This window comes from Bos javanicus, chromosome 25 (assembly GCF_032452875.1).
Source record: "Bos javanicus breed banteng chromosome 25, ARS-OSU_banteng_1.0, whole genome shotgun sequence".
In the NCBI taxonomy this organism is placed as follows: Eukaryota; Metazoa; Chordata; class Mammalia; order Artiodactyla; family Bovidae; genus Bos; species Bos javanicus.
Genome location: NC_083892.1, coordinates 36,953,578 through 36,965,954, shown reverse-complemented (window position 1 = coordinate 36,965,954; position 12,377 = coordinate 36,953,578). Strand labels below are relative to the sequence as shown.

Below are 12,377 nucleotides of genomic sequence, written 5' to 3'. Positions count from 1 at the left end.
CGGGCTCCGGGAGCTCCCGGCATCCTTCGGGCGGCGGCGGCGGCGGCGACAGCGGCGGCAGCGGCTGCGAGGCGAGGCGAGGCTGCGGGGCGCCGTGTGCGGCTGAGCCGGCGGCGGGTAGAGGTGTGAGGGCGGCCGGGGACCTGAGCGGGAGCCGGGCCGGTGTGGCCGTCGCCGCCACCATGCAGGAAATCATCGCCAGCGTGGACCACATCAAGTTTGACTTGGAGATCGCCGTGGAGCAGCAGCTCGGGGCGCAGCCGCTGCCCTTCCCCGGCATGGACAGTGAGCGCGGGGTCGGGGCGGGCGGGCGAGGGCGCGACCCACTCAGCTCCGGGACCTCCCCCACTGGTTCCCGGACGCCTTCTCCCTCCGCCGGGGAGCTCCTCCCCCTCTGTCTTGGGACTCCTTTTCCCCCCGATCTTGGGACAACCCTCCCGTCGTTATTTTGACAAGGGAGCCCCCGTTCCCGGGGGCTTTTCTAACGCAGGCGTCAGAAAGGCAGGGCGACGTCGGGCAGTTAGAATAACTCTTGAAAGAAGGCGGGTATCCTGGGTTGGAAATCCTGCCCCCACTGGCACACACTCCCCAGCTACAGAGACGTACTAAGATAGCCCGTTTCCCCACCTCCAGCTCCACTTTGAGCGCCGTCTTCTTGCTTTCGTCAAAACTGGGCCGTTGGAGGAGTCTTGCTGAGGGAAGGACCCACCTCCCCCTCTCTGTAGGAGACCCCCTACAGAGACTCTTTCCTTCTGCAGTTCCCGGGCTGTCTCCCGTAACTACCTTGAGAAGACTCAGGTCCATTTTTCTCTTAGGACTCGCGCTCCTGGGAACCCATCCCTCAGTGTTTTTCTGGACCCCACCTTTGGGTCTTTCATCCACCCAGGCAGCTACTTAAGTTCCCTTCACTTCAGTCTCCCCCATCACACGGTGACTCCTGGCTTTCCCTGCCCCACCCCCCAACTCAGGTGGGATGTCTAGCACTTGACTTTTATTTATTTACTTTGGTCACTCCACCGGGCTTGCTAGGATCTTGGTCCCCCACCAGGGATTGAGCCCTGGCCGTGGCAGTGAAAGCGGGGAGTCCTAATCACTGGACCACCAGGGAATTCCTTGAGAGGTCTAGCACTTTAAGAGAAAGGAGCAGTTTCCATTCTCCTTTCCAGACGTACTTGAAATCTAATGCTATAACATTACATCTCAGAGGGCTCTTAAAGATCATTGAATTCAAGCCACAGATGGGCCAGCTGAGGCCTGGGGTTGGGGAAAGGACTTGCCAAAGACCACTGAGCTCCAGATGGAGCAGGTGAGCTCACCAGGGCTCTTGATCTTTCCATCTACAGTTCCTGGGCTGTCTCCTGTAACTGCCAGAGGACATGGGCTTCAGGGCCCCGTTCTTCCGCCTGTCCCTGGGCTGCTCGAGTCTGCTTGCAGCCTCATTCCCCTCAAGAGGCCACGCTTCCATGTGAGATAATGCTCACACCCCAGAGACATAATCCAAACAGCCTTACTTTACACTGTCTCCACTGTACATGGCTTATAAACTGCTGCTCACATTCAGATACTCTTAAACATACTTGTCCAAGCACGTGATCACTTCCTACTTGTACATTCACTCACACATGTGGCCTTTTCCTGGGCCGATGGCACTAGCTGGAGGCCATCCTCCTCCATGCAGGGCAGCTCTCTCCCTCCCGCCCCACTCCAGCTTGGAAGCAGATACTTGACTCTGTGTGAGGGCAGGTGCAGAGGTGAGAACAAACGTGTTCTTAGAGAGGGTCCAGGACACACCTGGCCATAGGTACTGCCTCCGACTGGGGAAGCGCCCTCGGCACTTGCACCGCCTGCCCAGCTTCACGGTCAGTGTGTTAGAGTCCAGGGAGGCCACGGCCCTTCCTCTCTCATCCCTACACCTCATTCTGTCTTTTTTTTTTTTTTTTTAATATTATGTAGCTGGGTCGGGTCTAGTTGTGGCAAGCAGAATCCTCATTGCAGCTCTCACGCTCCAGAGCACGGGCCTAGTTGCTCTGGGGCATGTGGGATCTTAGTTTCCTGACCAGGGATCGAACCTTTGTCCCCGTATTGCAAGGTGGTGGATTCTTAACTACTGGACCACCAGGGAAGTCCCCATTCCCATCTGATGTGGAGTAGACATATCAGTTCTGTCCTGAAGGCAAACTCCTTTATGCTGTCTGCCTAAAACCTGACCCCCAGGACAGTGGACTTTAAGGAATGAAACAAACTTAACCTCTGTAAAGGATGAAGGCCCAGCAATACTCTTAAATGGTACTTTTCTAATGTATTGATAAGACTTCTCAGACTTTCTTGAAATGCAAACAAATGACACCCCTGTGACTCCTACTACTGTAACCTTAAATCTGTCCTAGCAAAATCTGCCTGCTTCCAAGAAGCCAACGAGTCTCTTGCAAGTTAGCAAGCAGAGGCGTGCAAGTGGTCTTTAGAGATAGTGTCGGTGGGTTTCCTGAAATGCCCGCTGATAGAGAAAACTGAGACGCCACAGACAGTTTGTTCTGGTGGCCGTGGCAGGTGAAATCTCGGGCTCCTTGGGACAGCCCTGGACCCCACTGGCTTCTCAGTGCTCAGCTTTTATTCTCCTGCTCCCCTCACCTGAACCCACTGCATCTGTGGGAGCGGAAGTCCGTGCTCCTTTAATTATTCCATGTTGACGTTGCACACCAAAAGCAGTCCTGCTCTGGTATCTTCAGTGACGCTCTTCCCTCCAGAATAGCGTCTCTGAGGCACCCACCTCTTCTCTTGGGCAAGTTCTTCCTGAGAGTCCCCATTGGCTTGTTCTTCCTAGGAGATCATTCCATCCCTCTGCCCTCAGGTTAAAGAGCCCCTGAATCAGCCCTCTGGAAGGTCTGGGCAGGGAGTAATTAATCTCTGTGACCTTGTGCTCCGTCCGTCCTTCTCCCATCCACTTCTGACTCCTGGAAAGCATCTTGCTTATAGGAGGTCCTGGATGTTACAGTGGGGAGCTTTTCTCCTTGCTCGACCGGGTTTCTGTTTCCTGTACTTTGACTCCTCTGTGGGTTAAAGGCCAGAAGGGTCCCCACCCCCGTGTTCAGATGTCACACCTCGCCCTGTTTGACACTTCTCATTCTTTGTCCAGAGTCAGGGGCTGCTGTCTGCGAATTCTTTTTGAAAGCTGCCTGTGGCAAAGGTAAGAGACCCAGACTCCCCATATCCCACTGAGGTGTCCTCCACCACCCTGTCCCTGGGCAGACCACAGGCTCTCGGATCCCTGGTTTGCCCTGCTTTCGGCAGACTCACAGTGTCCCTAGGTGTGTTTCCCCATCCCCAGTGTTTACTGCTCCTACAAATGTTGACATGTCTTCATATCACCAGAACACTTCTTTAAATTAAGAAAAATGCCCCCCCTTCTCCCCACCTCCCTTAGGCTTCTTAAGTTTCTGTCTTACAGAAATATCTGTGATACCTCGATTGGATATTTTAGATTTTCCCAGTTACAATAAAATCCACAACTATTAAAACCTGAAGCGTGTGCTCACGTGCAGCCTGAAATCACACTGCCTTCTGCCAGGGCAGCTGCCACGTTCCAGGACACGCGGCCCGCGGGCGCACCGGGTCTTCACGCCCGTCTTCCCCGGCAGGGGGCATGTGCCCGTTCCGCCACATCAGTGGTGAGAAGACGGTGGTGTGCAAACACTGGCTGCGAGGGCTGTGCAAGAAGGGGGACCAGTGCGAGTTCCTGCACGAGTACGACATGACCAAGATGCCCGAGTGCTACTTCTACTCCAAGTTCGGTGAGGCGCGGGGCCGGCCCGCCAGCCCGGCTCCCCCGGGGTGGGGTTGGGGTGGGGAGCCCCCCTGAGGCTCCACAAGCACAAGAGTCGGGGTGTGAGCCGTTGCTCTGGCGCCCGTGGTGCCTGCCGACCTCAGTGGGCCCTTTAGTTGTGGGAACTTAGGGTGATTCTCTCATGACCCCCGCGTCTCTGTAGTGCTTCCGTTTTCTGAGCACTCGCGGGTACTTTGGGAGGTTAAGGCAGATCCGGGTCTCATGGTGGGCACAGGACCAGGGCAGCTGGCTGGGGGCCTTGTTTCTGCGCCAGTGAACCTTCTCCCTTAGTCAGCCGTTGCTGCCGGAGTGGTGACTAGAGGCCTCTGTGGAAGTGTGATCCCAGGTAGGAGCTGGTCTGTCCTCAGTTCAGCTCAGTCGTGTCTGACTCTTTGCGACCCCGTGGACTGCAGCACGCCAGGCCTCCCTGTCCATCACCAACTCCCAGAGTTTACCCAAACTCATGTCCATTGAGCCAGTGATGCCATCCAGTCATCTCAACCTCTGTCGTCTCCTTTCTCCTCCCACCTTCAATGTTTCCCAGCATCAGGGTCTTTTCCAATGAGTCAGCTCTTCGCATCAGGTGGACAAAGTGTTAAGAGTTTCGGTTTCAACATCAGTCCTTGCAATGAACACTCAGGACTGATCTCCTGAAAATACTCTTTAAGAATAGCCGGTGGGGGGCGCTGTCTTCTGGTGGCAGGAAGCCCTCCTCTTTTCATGAGAAACAGAGATTGCCTCCGTCTCTGCTCAAGGGACAGTGGCCTCCGCTGAGCTGAGTGAGCTGTGTGGAGAAGCCAGGGTGGTAGGGCCGGCTTAGGGCCTGGTGGAGCTGGCATGCTCCCTGACGGAACTAGACTCCCGGTTCTACCCTGGGCAAGGCTGCCCAGGAAGAAGCCCTGTTGGTCAGGATGAGGCTGGGCTCTGGCCCCAGAACTGCTGGCCTCAGGCAGGGGGCTGGAAGCCTGCTGTGCACTGTTGTCTGAAGAGACTTAATTCTTTTAGCAGCCCGACAGGTATGCCTGCTGGCTTGTTAATGATAGTTGTAGCTTTTTTTGTAGAGGCAATATAAGCTGGTTTGATTCCTGGCGGGGGGAAGATCCCTTGGAGAAGGAAATGGCAACCCACTCCAGAATTCTTGCCTGGGAAATCCCATGGACAGAGGAGCCTGGCAGGCTACAGTCCACGGGGTCACAGAGAGTCGGACATGACTGAGAGACTAAACGGCAACCAGAGGGCCCCAGCTGTGAGTTCCCAAACCTTCCCTATTGTTGTCCTGAGAGGCAGTCCTCAGACCTTCTTCCTGTCCCAACATGAAGAGCGCATCAAAGCAGACCGGTAATTTCCTGCTGGTCTCAGCTGGTGCGTTTGCACATCTGGACCCCCCCACAATGCCCAGGACACCTCCTCTGGGTGAGGGGTGGAGCCAGGAGCTGTTTGACGAGTTTGATGAGGTGTGTCCCGTGCCCGTCTCTGTCAGTGTCTGTGACCCTCAAGGCAGCACAGACTGTGGGGGAAGGACCATCCCAGCCCAGGTACAGGCCAGGAGACTGAGGCTCCGAGACCCACTGCCCTGGGTCTCAGGGCTTGCTGGGCCGGGACAGGGCACCGGAACCCCCGGCCCTCCCTGCTGTTCTGCGGCCCGGGCCTCCGGAGAATCAGGGGTGGGTCTGGGTCCAGCTCCCCCAGGTGGATGCCTGTCTGGTCCCCGCAGGGGAGTGCAGCAACAAGGAGTGCCCCTTCCTGCACATCGACCCCGAGTCCAAGATCAAGGACTGCCCATGGTACGACCGCGGCTTCTGCAAGCACGGTAGGTGTGGGGTGGCGGGGCCCCCGGCCAGAGGCCTGTCCTCCCCGCCTCTGCCCACATCCTGCCCCTCCTACAAACATCGTGTTAGGCATTTGGGAGCTGGTGAGGCTTTGTCACACCCTTAAGTCCCTCCCCAGGCCAGGCGCCCCTGGAACGCATCCTCACCTGGATTTCTGACCAGGAGACTAGTGTTTGAGAGGCTGTGTGTCCTGCATGCCAGCCCTGCTGAACATGAGGCAGAGCCAGCATCTGAAGCCCTGTTTTTGCACTCTGACCCCCGGGCGGTGGTGTGGGCAGGGCTCTGACCTGCCAGTCAGAGGACGGTCTGAGTGGCCCTGTGCTCGGCTCTGCAGGCCCCCTGTGCAGGCACCGGCACACGCGGAGGGTCATCTGTGTCAATTACCTCGTGGGATTCTGCCCGGAGGGGCCCTCGTGTAAATTCATGCAGTGAGTACCAGGCCCTGTGCTCCCGTGTCTCTCCTGGGCCCACTTGGGCTTTGATCACTGGGCAGTGTCATCAATGGGTCTGGGGAGGGGTGGAAGGCGGGGAGGGGCGGGCCACTGCTGCTTCTGAGCCCAGAGGTGGCTCTGCCTAAACCAAGGTTTGACCTTTACTGGGTCACAGTCCATCTTGGCCTCAGATAAAAACTCCGGTCCCTGTACTCCAGAAAAACTCAGACACACATGACCTCAAGCCAAGAACCTGTGCCCTCAAGGAAGGGAACTTCAGTTTCCAGCAGGGCCTCCTGCATGAAGACACTGAGCTCAGGCTTCCCTGGACAGGGGTTCATAAACCCTCGTGTGAAAGAATGTCCCCATTTCACACATGGGAACACGGAGGTTCCGAGCCCCGCCACTGGCCAGGGGCAGGTGGGGACGGGTGGGGGCGCTTGGTCTGAGGCAGGTCTGTGGCCTCTAGAGCCCAGTCCTCCTGCCAGCAGGGCCCAGTGCCCCTCCCCTGGGCCTCAGTGCCCATCTGTCACTTTGGGTGGTTGTGGGTGACGGCACTGGGACCCAGAGTAGTGTCAGCCCACCCCCACCCCTTGCTGCCTCCATCCACACTGCTGACACCCACATGGCAGCTGTGTCCTGCTCGCTGCCACGTGGTGGGCAGGTGACTGGTGCTGCTGACTTGGTCCCCCTCCTGAGATGCAAGCCCGGCAGCCTACAGGTGACCCAGGGGTTCCTCTATATGGGCAGGGGAGTGGGGGGGCATGTCCACCAGGACTCTGTGGGCAGAGGTCTAACGCTGTCCCTGCAGCACAGGGTATGTGCAGGGAGGGCCTCTGTGCCCGCCAGCCCTGTTTCCTTCCTCTCTCTTAGCACCGCTCACCGGGGCTCACAGCTAGGTGTAGGCAGAGCTGGATCTGAGTCCAGACACCTCAGATCCGTCCTGAGGCCCGGCGGAGCTGAGTGCCAGCCCCCGCCCTCCGTCCAGGTAGCTCGTTGGCCCTGGGCTCGGCGAGAGGCCAGCTGGGATTTTTCTGGGGCCAGAACTTGGGAGCCCCGCCCGCCTGGCTCCTCTCTCACCTCCTCTTCTCCTCTCGTGACCAGCCCTCGATTTGAACTGCCGATGGGAACCACTGAGCAGCCCCCACTGCCGCAGCAGACGCAGCCACCCACGAAGGTACCGTGCCCTGGGCCCGCGGTGCTGCAGGGCCTGGCAGCGCACTCACTGCCTGCCCCAGTGCGGGGTCTGTCTGAGAGCTGGCGGGAGACCGCGAGAGGAGGGTGGGGGCGGGGGCCGGAGCGGAGGGGAGTCACCTGCGTTCCAGCAGAAGCTCCAAGGGGGACAGAGCGGCCGGCACCTTCTCGTGGTGGAGGGCGGCCTGCTGCAGCCAGACGCCTGCTGGGCTCCTCTGCCCGTCTCGCCTGCGGGCCTGGGAGCGTCCTGGGCGCCCCATGTCTGCTGCGCTGGCTGCAGGCCCTTCCCTCCACAACGGGACTCGCCTGAGGGGCCCGGCAGGGCGGGAGCAGACCTGGGAGCAGAAGCGAGGCCGCCTGGTTCTCTGGCCGGGCCCGACCGTGGGAAGGGATGCTGGGCACAGAGGCTGAGGGACCAGATGGCTCCAGTCTCCTAGGTGAGGGGGCCCTACTCCCACCCCGCAGCGGGCCATTCCCCTCAAGCAAAGGAGAGGGAACTGCCCTGAACGCATGGGACTCTGCGGCAGTGCCCCCCAAACCAAGGGCACTTTGGGTTTGGTTACGGACGGTGGGCGGGTCCCAGAGGAAGGCCGGGCGGGTGTCCCCGGCAGGGTCTCAGCAGGCTGATGAGCTGCCCGCTGGTTGTGAAGCCTCACCTCTCACCTGGTTGGACTCTCAGCCCGCTGTCCAGGCCCAGCCTGGCCCTCCATCTGTGCTGGAGGTCGAGCAGCTGGGAGGGGATGCGGCCACCCTCACCACCCTGACCCCCACCCTCCTGCGGGTGTGGGATAAACTAGCAGAGCTGGGCGTTCCCAGTTCCCAGCTCAGGGCTCCTGCGATGATGGGCCCAGAGGCAGGGTCCCACCGGGTTGGGCAGTGGCCATGCTGTCCAAGCCCTGCCGAGGCGCCCCGTCCCCCTTGCTCCCTAGCGGAGGGCCCTCTCAGCCCCTAGACCGCAGGTCAGCGTGTCAGCCTCCGACTCTTTTCTGTGACTTGCCCGCCGTGTAGGCTCTAAACAGCTGGCTGAACCAAGCGTTCATCCTGACCTGAAGCTAGAACCTCACAAACAAAAGTAAGGCCTGCTCATGCCCTCGCCCCGCCGCCCCGGAGGCCACCTGTCTCTCTGGTGTTTTGTTTCCACTTTTATTTTTCGTTTCTGTGTGTCTGCATGGTGTTTTCGGGCAGCGGCTCCTGCCATCGTCGCCAGGCGTTTCTCTCCCGCCTGCTCTCCTGAGCGGGGCCGCCGCGAAAGCCCTTCTTCGCTGGCCACGGCCACGGTCGTGCGGGAGAAGGCCCGCCCTCTTTTTTCCTCTCCCCATCGGTAGTCTGCCTGCACGTGTTTTCCGCAGTAAAACCGTGTTGTGTAACTCTTTCCAGCAAAGTAACAATCCGCCATTACAAAGGTCGTCCTCCTTGATCCAGTTAACGAGTCAGAACTCTTCTCCCAACCAGCAGAGAACTCCGCAGGTCATCGGGGTCATGCAGAGTCAAAACAGCAGCGCAGGCAGCCGAGGACCCCGGCCGCTGGAGCAGGTCACATGCTACAAGGTGAGTCCCGGGGCCGGCGGGGGCGTCTTCCACAGGCCACGGCCATCCCCTCCTTCCCCAGAGAGTTAGCTCATGTTGAAGAACGAAGACATCTTTGTTTTTGCTAATTGGAAGAGAAAAACGGGGCCACTCCGGTGAGCTAGACCATGCCACTTCCACGACACACTAAGGCCAGGTTAACAACTAAACATCTGCTGTTGAATGAACGGATTGCGCACGCAAGAAAGGGATGGCAGCCTTCCAGAGCCCAGGAACGGAGTGAGCCCTGAACTCTGGGGGAGGCGGGGTCCTCACACGCCACACGGCACCCCCGAGGGAAAGGGACAGAGCTTTAGATCTGCCTGGTGAGGAATCAGATGAGGACACACACACGCAAAATGGGATGTTCAGGGAAAGGGCGCGCTTTTAAAAAACACTTACTAGAAAACTGGTCTCACTCTTGGCTCTGGGTGGAAAGTGGGGGAGGAAAGTCCTTTCAGAGTTGGTCGTCACTGGTGGGCAAGCTCTTCCTCCTTGAGTTTGAGCCTTGGTGAGGGCCAAAAAGCCACAGGCTGAGTTTTCTAATCTAAAACAGCCCCCTGGTAACGTAGCTTCGAGATATTTATTCTCAACCCAGCCCACACAGAATTCCCACAATGAGGTTTCCCTAGAAGAGAGCTGGTGACTAAGAAGTATAGAAGGAAACCAGCACCTGCGAGTGAGCGAGCAGGGACGACCAGCAGAACTAGGTTCACAGAGGCTTCAGATCATCTGGGGGGTCAGATGGAGTACGGAATTAGTGCAGGTTTCTTGTGAAGACTTCTAGAGGACGCAGAAGTGTGGGGGCGCAGTGGGTGCTGTCCTTCATCCCCGCCCTTCCTGAGGGCAGCCACTGTGCTTGGCCATTCGCCCGCCACGCTCCGTCTGCTGTGCCCTCTGCACTCGCAGTGCCTACAGGGGCTCCACTCGGAGACGTGCTCTTCTGAACTTACTCACACAAGGACAAGACGGATTTTAATGTAAATAGGGCCCTTGGGTGGAGTGTCCTCTGATCCCTTTTACCTTACATTCTGAGTCTGTGTCAGGATAAGTTACTCCAGTGTATTTCACTGGCTGCATAATTTTATCAGTTCTCTGTTGGTAGTTATAGTTTTTGCTACTAAAAACAGCGCTGCGCCTGACAGACATTGGTGAGCTCTTGTCTGGTGTCTGGAGCACCCACAAGTAGAAGGGTCGAGTCAAAAACTATATGCTTATATTGTCCCTAGAACTTGCCTTCAGGAAGGGCTGAGCCACTATGGCCGTCACTCACTGAGCACCTCCTCTGCTGTCGCTCCTTCCCAGGAGGGGTCTCTGTTCTGAGGGAGGGCAAGGCAGGTGCCCAGACATCAAAGTTAGGAGTGCCCACGTGTGTAGGGAAGGCCTCACAAATTTATGAGCCTGAGCCCTGACCAGTGAGGAGAATGTGGAAAGGGGGCTGTGGAAGCAGGTGAGTGGAGGCGGGGGCGGGGAGTTGTCAGATGGCTTCCAACCAGGCAGTTCTCAAGTACAGCGAGGAGCCTTGGGCGTCCTGGGTCAGCTGTGCTGTCACCTTGCCCCTCCAGGACTCATCAGCAGGGCCTCTGAAGAGCCAGCTTCCGTAGAAAGACGGGGCTAGGGGACGAACCTAACCACCCCTTCCTGCCGCGGGCACAGTTGATATTAAAGCCACCTCGGGAATCCTGGAGGCCAGTAGACATGCCAGGTGCTATAAGCGGAGGTACTCAGTCCCTCCCTCTGGTTACGATGTCTACCAAAGGCCCAGCTGGCGGCTATATGGGCCACTTGTGCACACAATGTACACCTGCAGGTCAGACAGGCGTGAGAACCTGGGGACTGTGGGGTCAGGGGATAGAACAGGCCAAAGCCCTGAGTTCGACTGAGGAAGTAAGGACTGAGAGAGCTGGTGTAGGGTGGGTGCCCCTACCTGTCTCCCAACCCCTTGTTCAGTGGTTGAGGCTGCCTTTTCCTTCCTTATAATCTCCTTCTGCCCTCTGAGGAGTAACGAGAATGAAGAGAAACTAGGGAAGGGTCTGGATCATCAGCAGGGACAGGAAGCCAGGGTCAGTGCTAGGTTTTTGAGGAGATTCTACCAGATCTGGTGATCCAAGTCTAACCAGTTTTCCCGTCTCTCTGATCCCATGAGCAAACTTGGCCCAGGGGTAGCTTAGGCAAGTACGCAGGAGACAGGAGGGAGAGCCCTTTGGGTGCAGCCCACCCTCTGTCCTCGCAGTGAGTCCCTGAGTTGGGGGAGGAGCCTGGGGGCTTCTCCCACGTTGCCGCCTCCCTGTCCCTGGGGAGTCCCAGAACTGTGCCTCAGAGGTAAGTGACTGGCCAGTGCAGAGGGGCTCGGTCCCTGCTCAGGCAGGGTGCTCTGGTGCTGTGGGCTTTTCTTCTGAACCCGAACACCAGAGGCTGCCATGGCCATGTACTTTCTTATACCTGTGGTTCCTGGGCCACTTGACCTTCTGGAACTCCCTTTCCACCTGAATGAGTCAGTATACCCCGGAATTTCGGCGTCCCTGTCCCCAGCCTGGGGCTTGGTGGGTGCTGCCTTAGTTGAGAACTGCATCTGAAACGATGTTTTTGTTTGTTCCCTCCCTCCCTGCTGTTCCCAGTGTGGTGAAAAAGGACACTATGCCAACAGATGTACCAAAGGGCACTTGGCCTTTCTCAGCGGACAGTGACAGCAGCTGGACCCAGCTCAGAGCAGCCTGGGGGGCCCCGTGCTGGGGGCCGCCCTCGGCCATTCCTGGGAGTGTGTGTTTAACTGTTTCACACCAGCGCTGGTGCGGCTCTGGCTGGAGCTGGTAGGCAGGCACGCTGGGGTTTATTCTTACGGGCTACGTCTTGTCAGTATCCCTATTTTGCTGTAATCTCTTTTTTAAAAGGGGAATACGTGTTCCAGTCTGGCCCCTTGGGTTGGCATCATGTTTGTCGAGCTATCAAAGCTGCACACCACCCTCAGGAGGGAGGAAGCTGTGGGAAAGGGCTTGTGCTTACAGCAGTTGTGTATGGAGGGCAGCCCTTCCCCTTGGGCCTCCTTAAACACTGGGGGCTGGTGGACCGTTTGAAGCTGCAGCTGGGTCACGCCTGCTTCCTCCCTGTCCTGCTGCATCAGAGGCTGTATCTGTTGGTGGGATTTGAACAAGGTGGCCCTTCAGGGCAAGCTCAAGTGTGCTTGCCACCTCAGCCGGGTCCTGCTCCCTGGTGGCCGTGGCTGAGGAAAGGTGCAGGGCCAAGGCTGTCACGTGTGATGGCCTTTTTCTTCTGGCCGTATCTGCCTGACGGTGTTTAAGGTATACCTTAAGCTGGAGCTGCCACCAGCCTTTCCACAGACACGCAGTTCACCTGTGCACCTACCTCCCATGCCATCAAGCATCTGTACTGTCACACACCTTGGGCCCAGAGGAGAGGCCTGTCTCTGAGCCTGGAAATGTGAAGCTGGCACCTGCAACCTGCAGGGCAAATGGGCCTATTTGAGTTTAATTACAGGAACCATTTTTATGAAGTTGATTAAAGCTTGTTTTGTAAGCT

At 57.9% G+C, this 12,377-nt stretch overlaps 1 protein-coding gene across 3 annotated transcripts; it reads left to right on the top strand.

The window, feature by feature from the left end:
* Positions 1-22: 22 nt before the first annotated feature.
* Positions 23-12,374, top strand: CPSF4 (cleavage and polyadenylation specific factor 4). 3 transcript variants are annotated; one of them, XM_061402144.1, is made up of 8 exons: positions 23-285; positions 3,134-3,184; positions 3,636-3,788; positions 5,535-5,630; positions 5,984-6,077; positions 7,185-7,257; positions 8,652-8,822; positions 11,459-12,374. In XM_061402144.1, the coding sequence occupies exons 1-8, from the start codon at positions 183-185 to the stop codon at positions 11,525-11,527; spliced, it is 810 nt and encodes a 269-aa protein (XP_061258128.1). In that variant the 5' UTR covers positions 23-182; the 3' UTR covers positions 11,528-12,374. The 3 variants fall into 3 exon arrangements, with proteins under 3 accessions (XP_061258128.1, XP_061258130.1, XP_061258129.1); XM_061402146.1 differs by having other exon boundaries at positions 44-285; positions 8,730-8,822; XM_061402145.1 differs by having other exon boundaries at positions 82-285; positions 8,727-8,822.
* Positions 12,375-12,377: the final 3 nt, after the last annotated feature.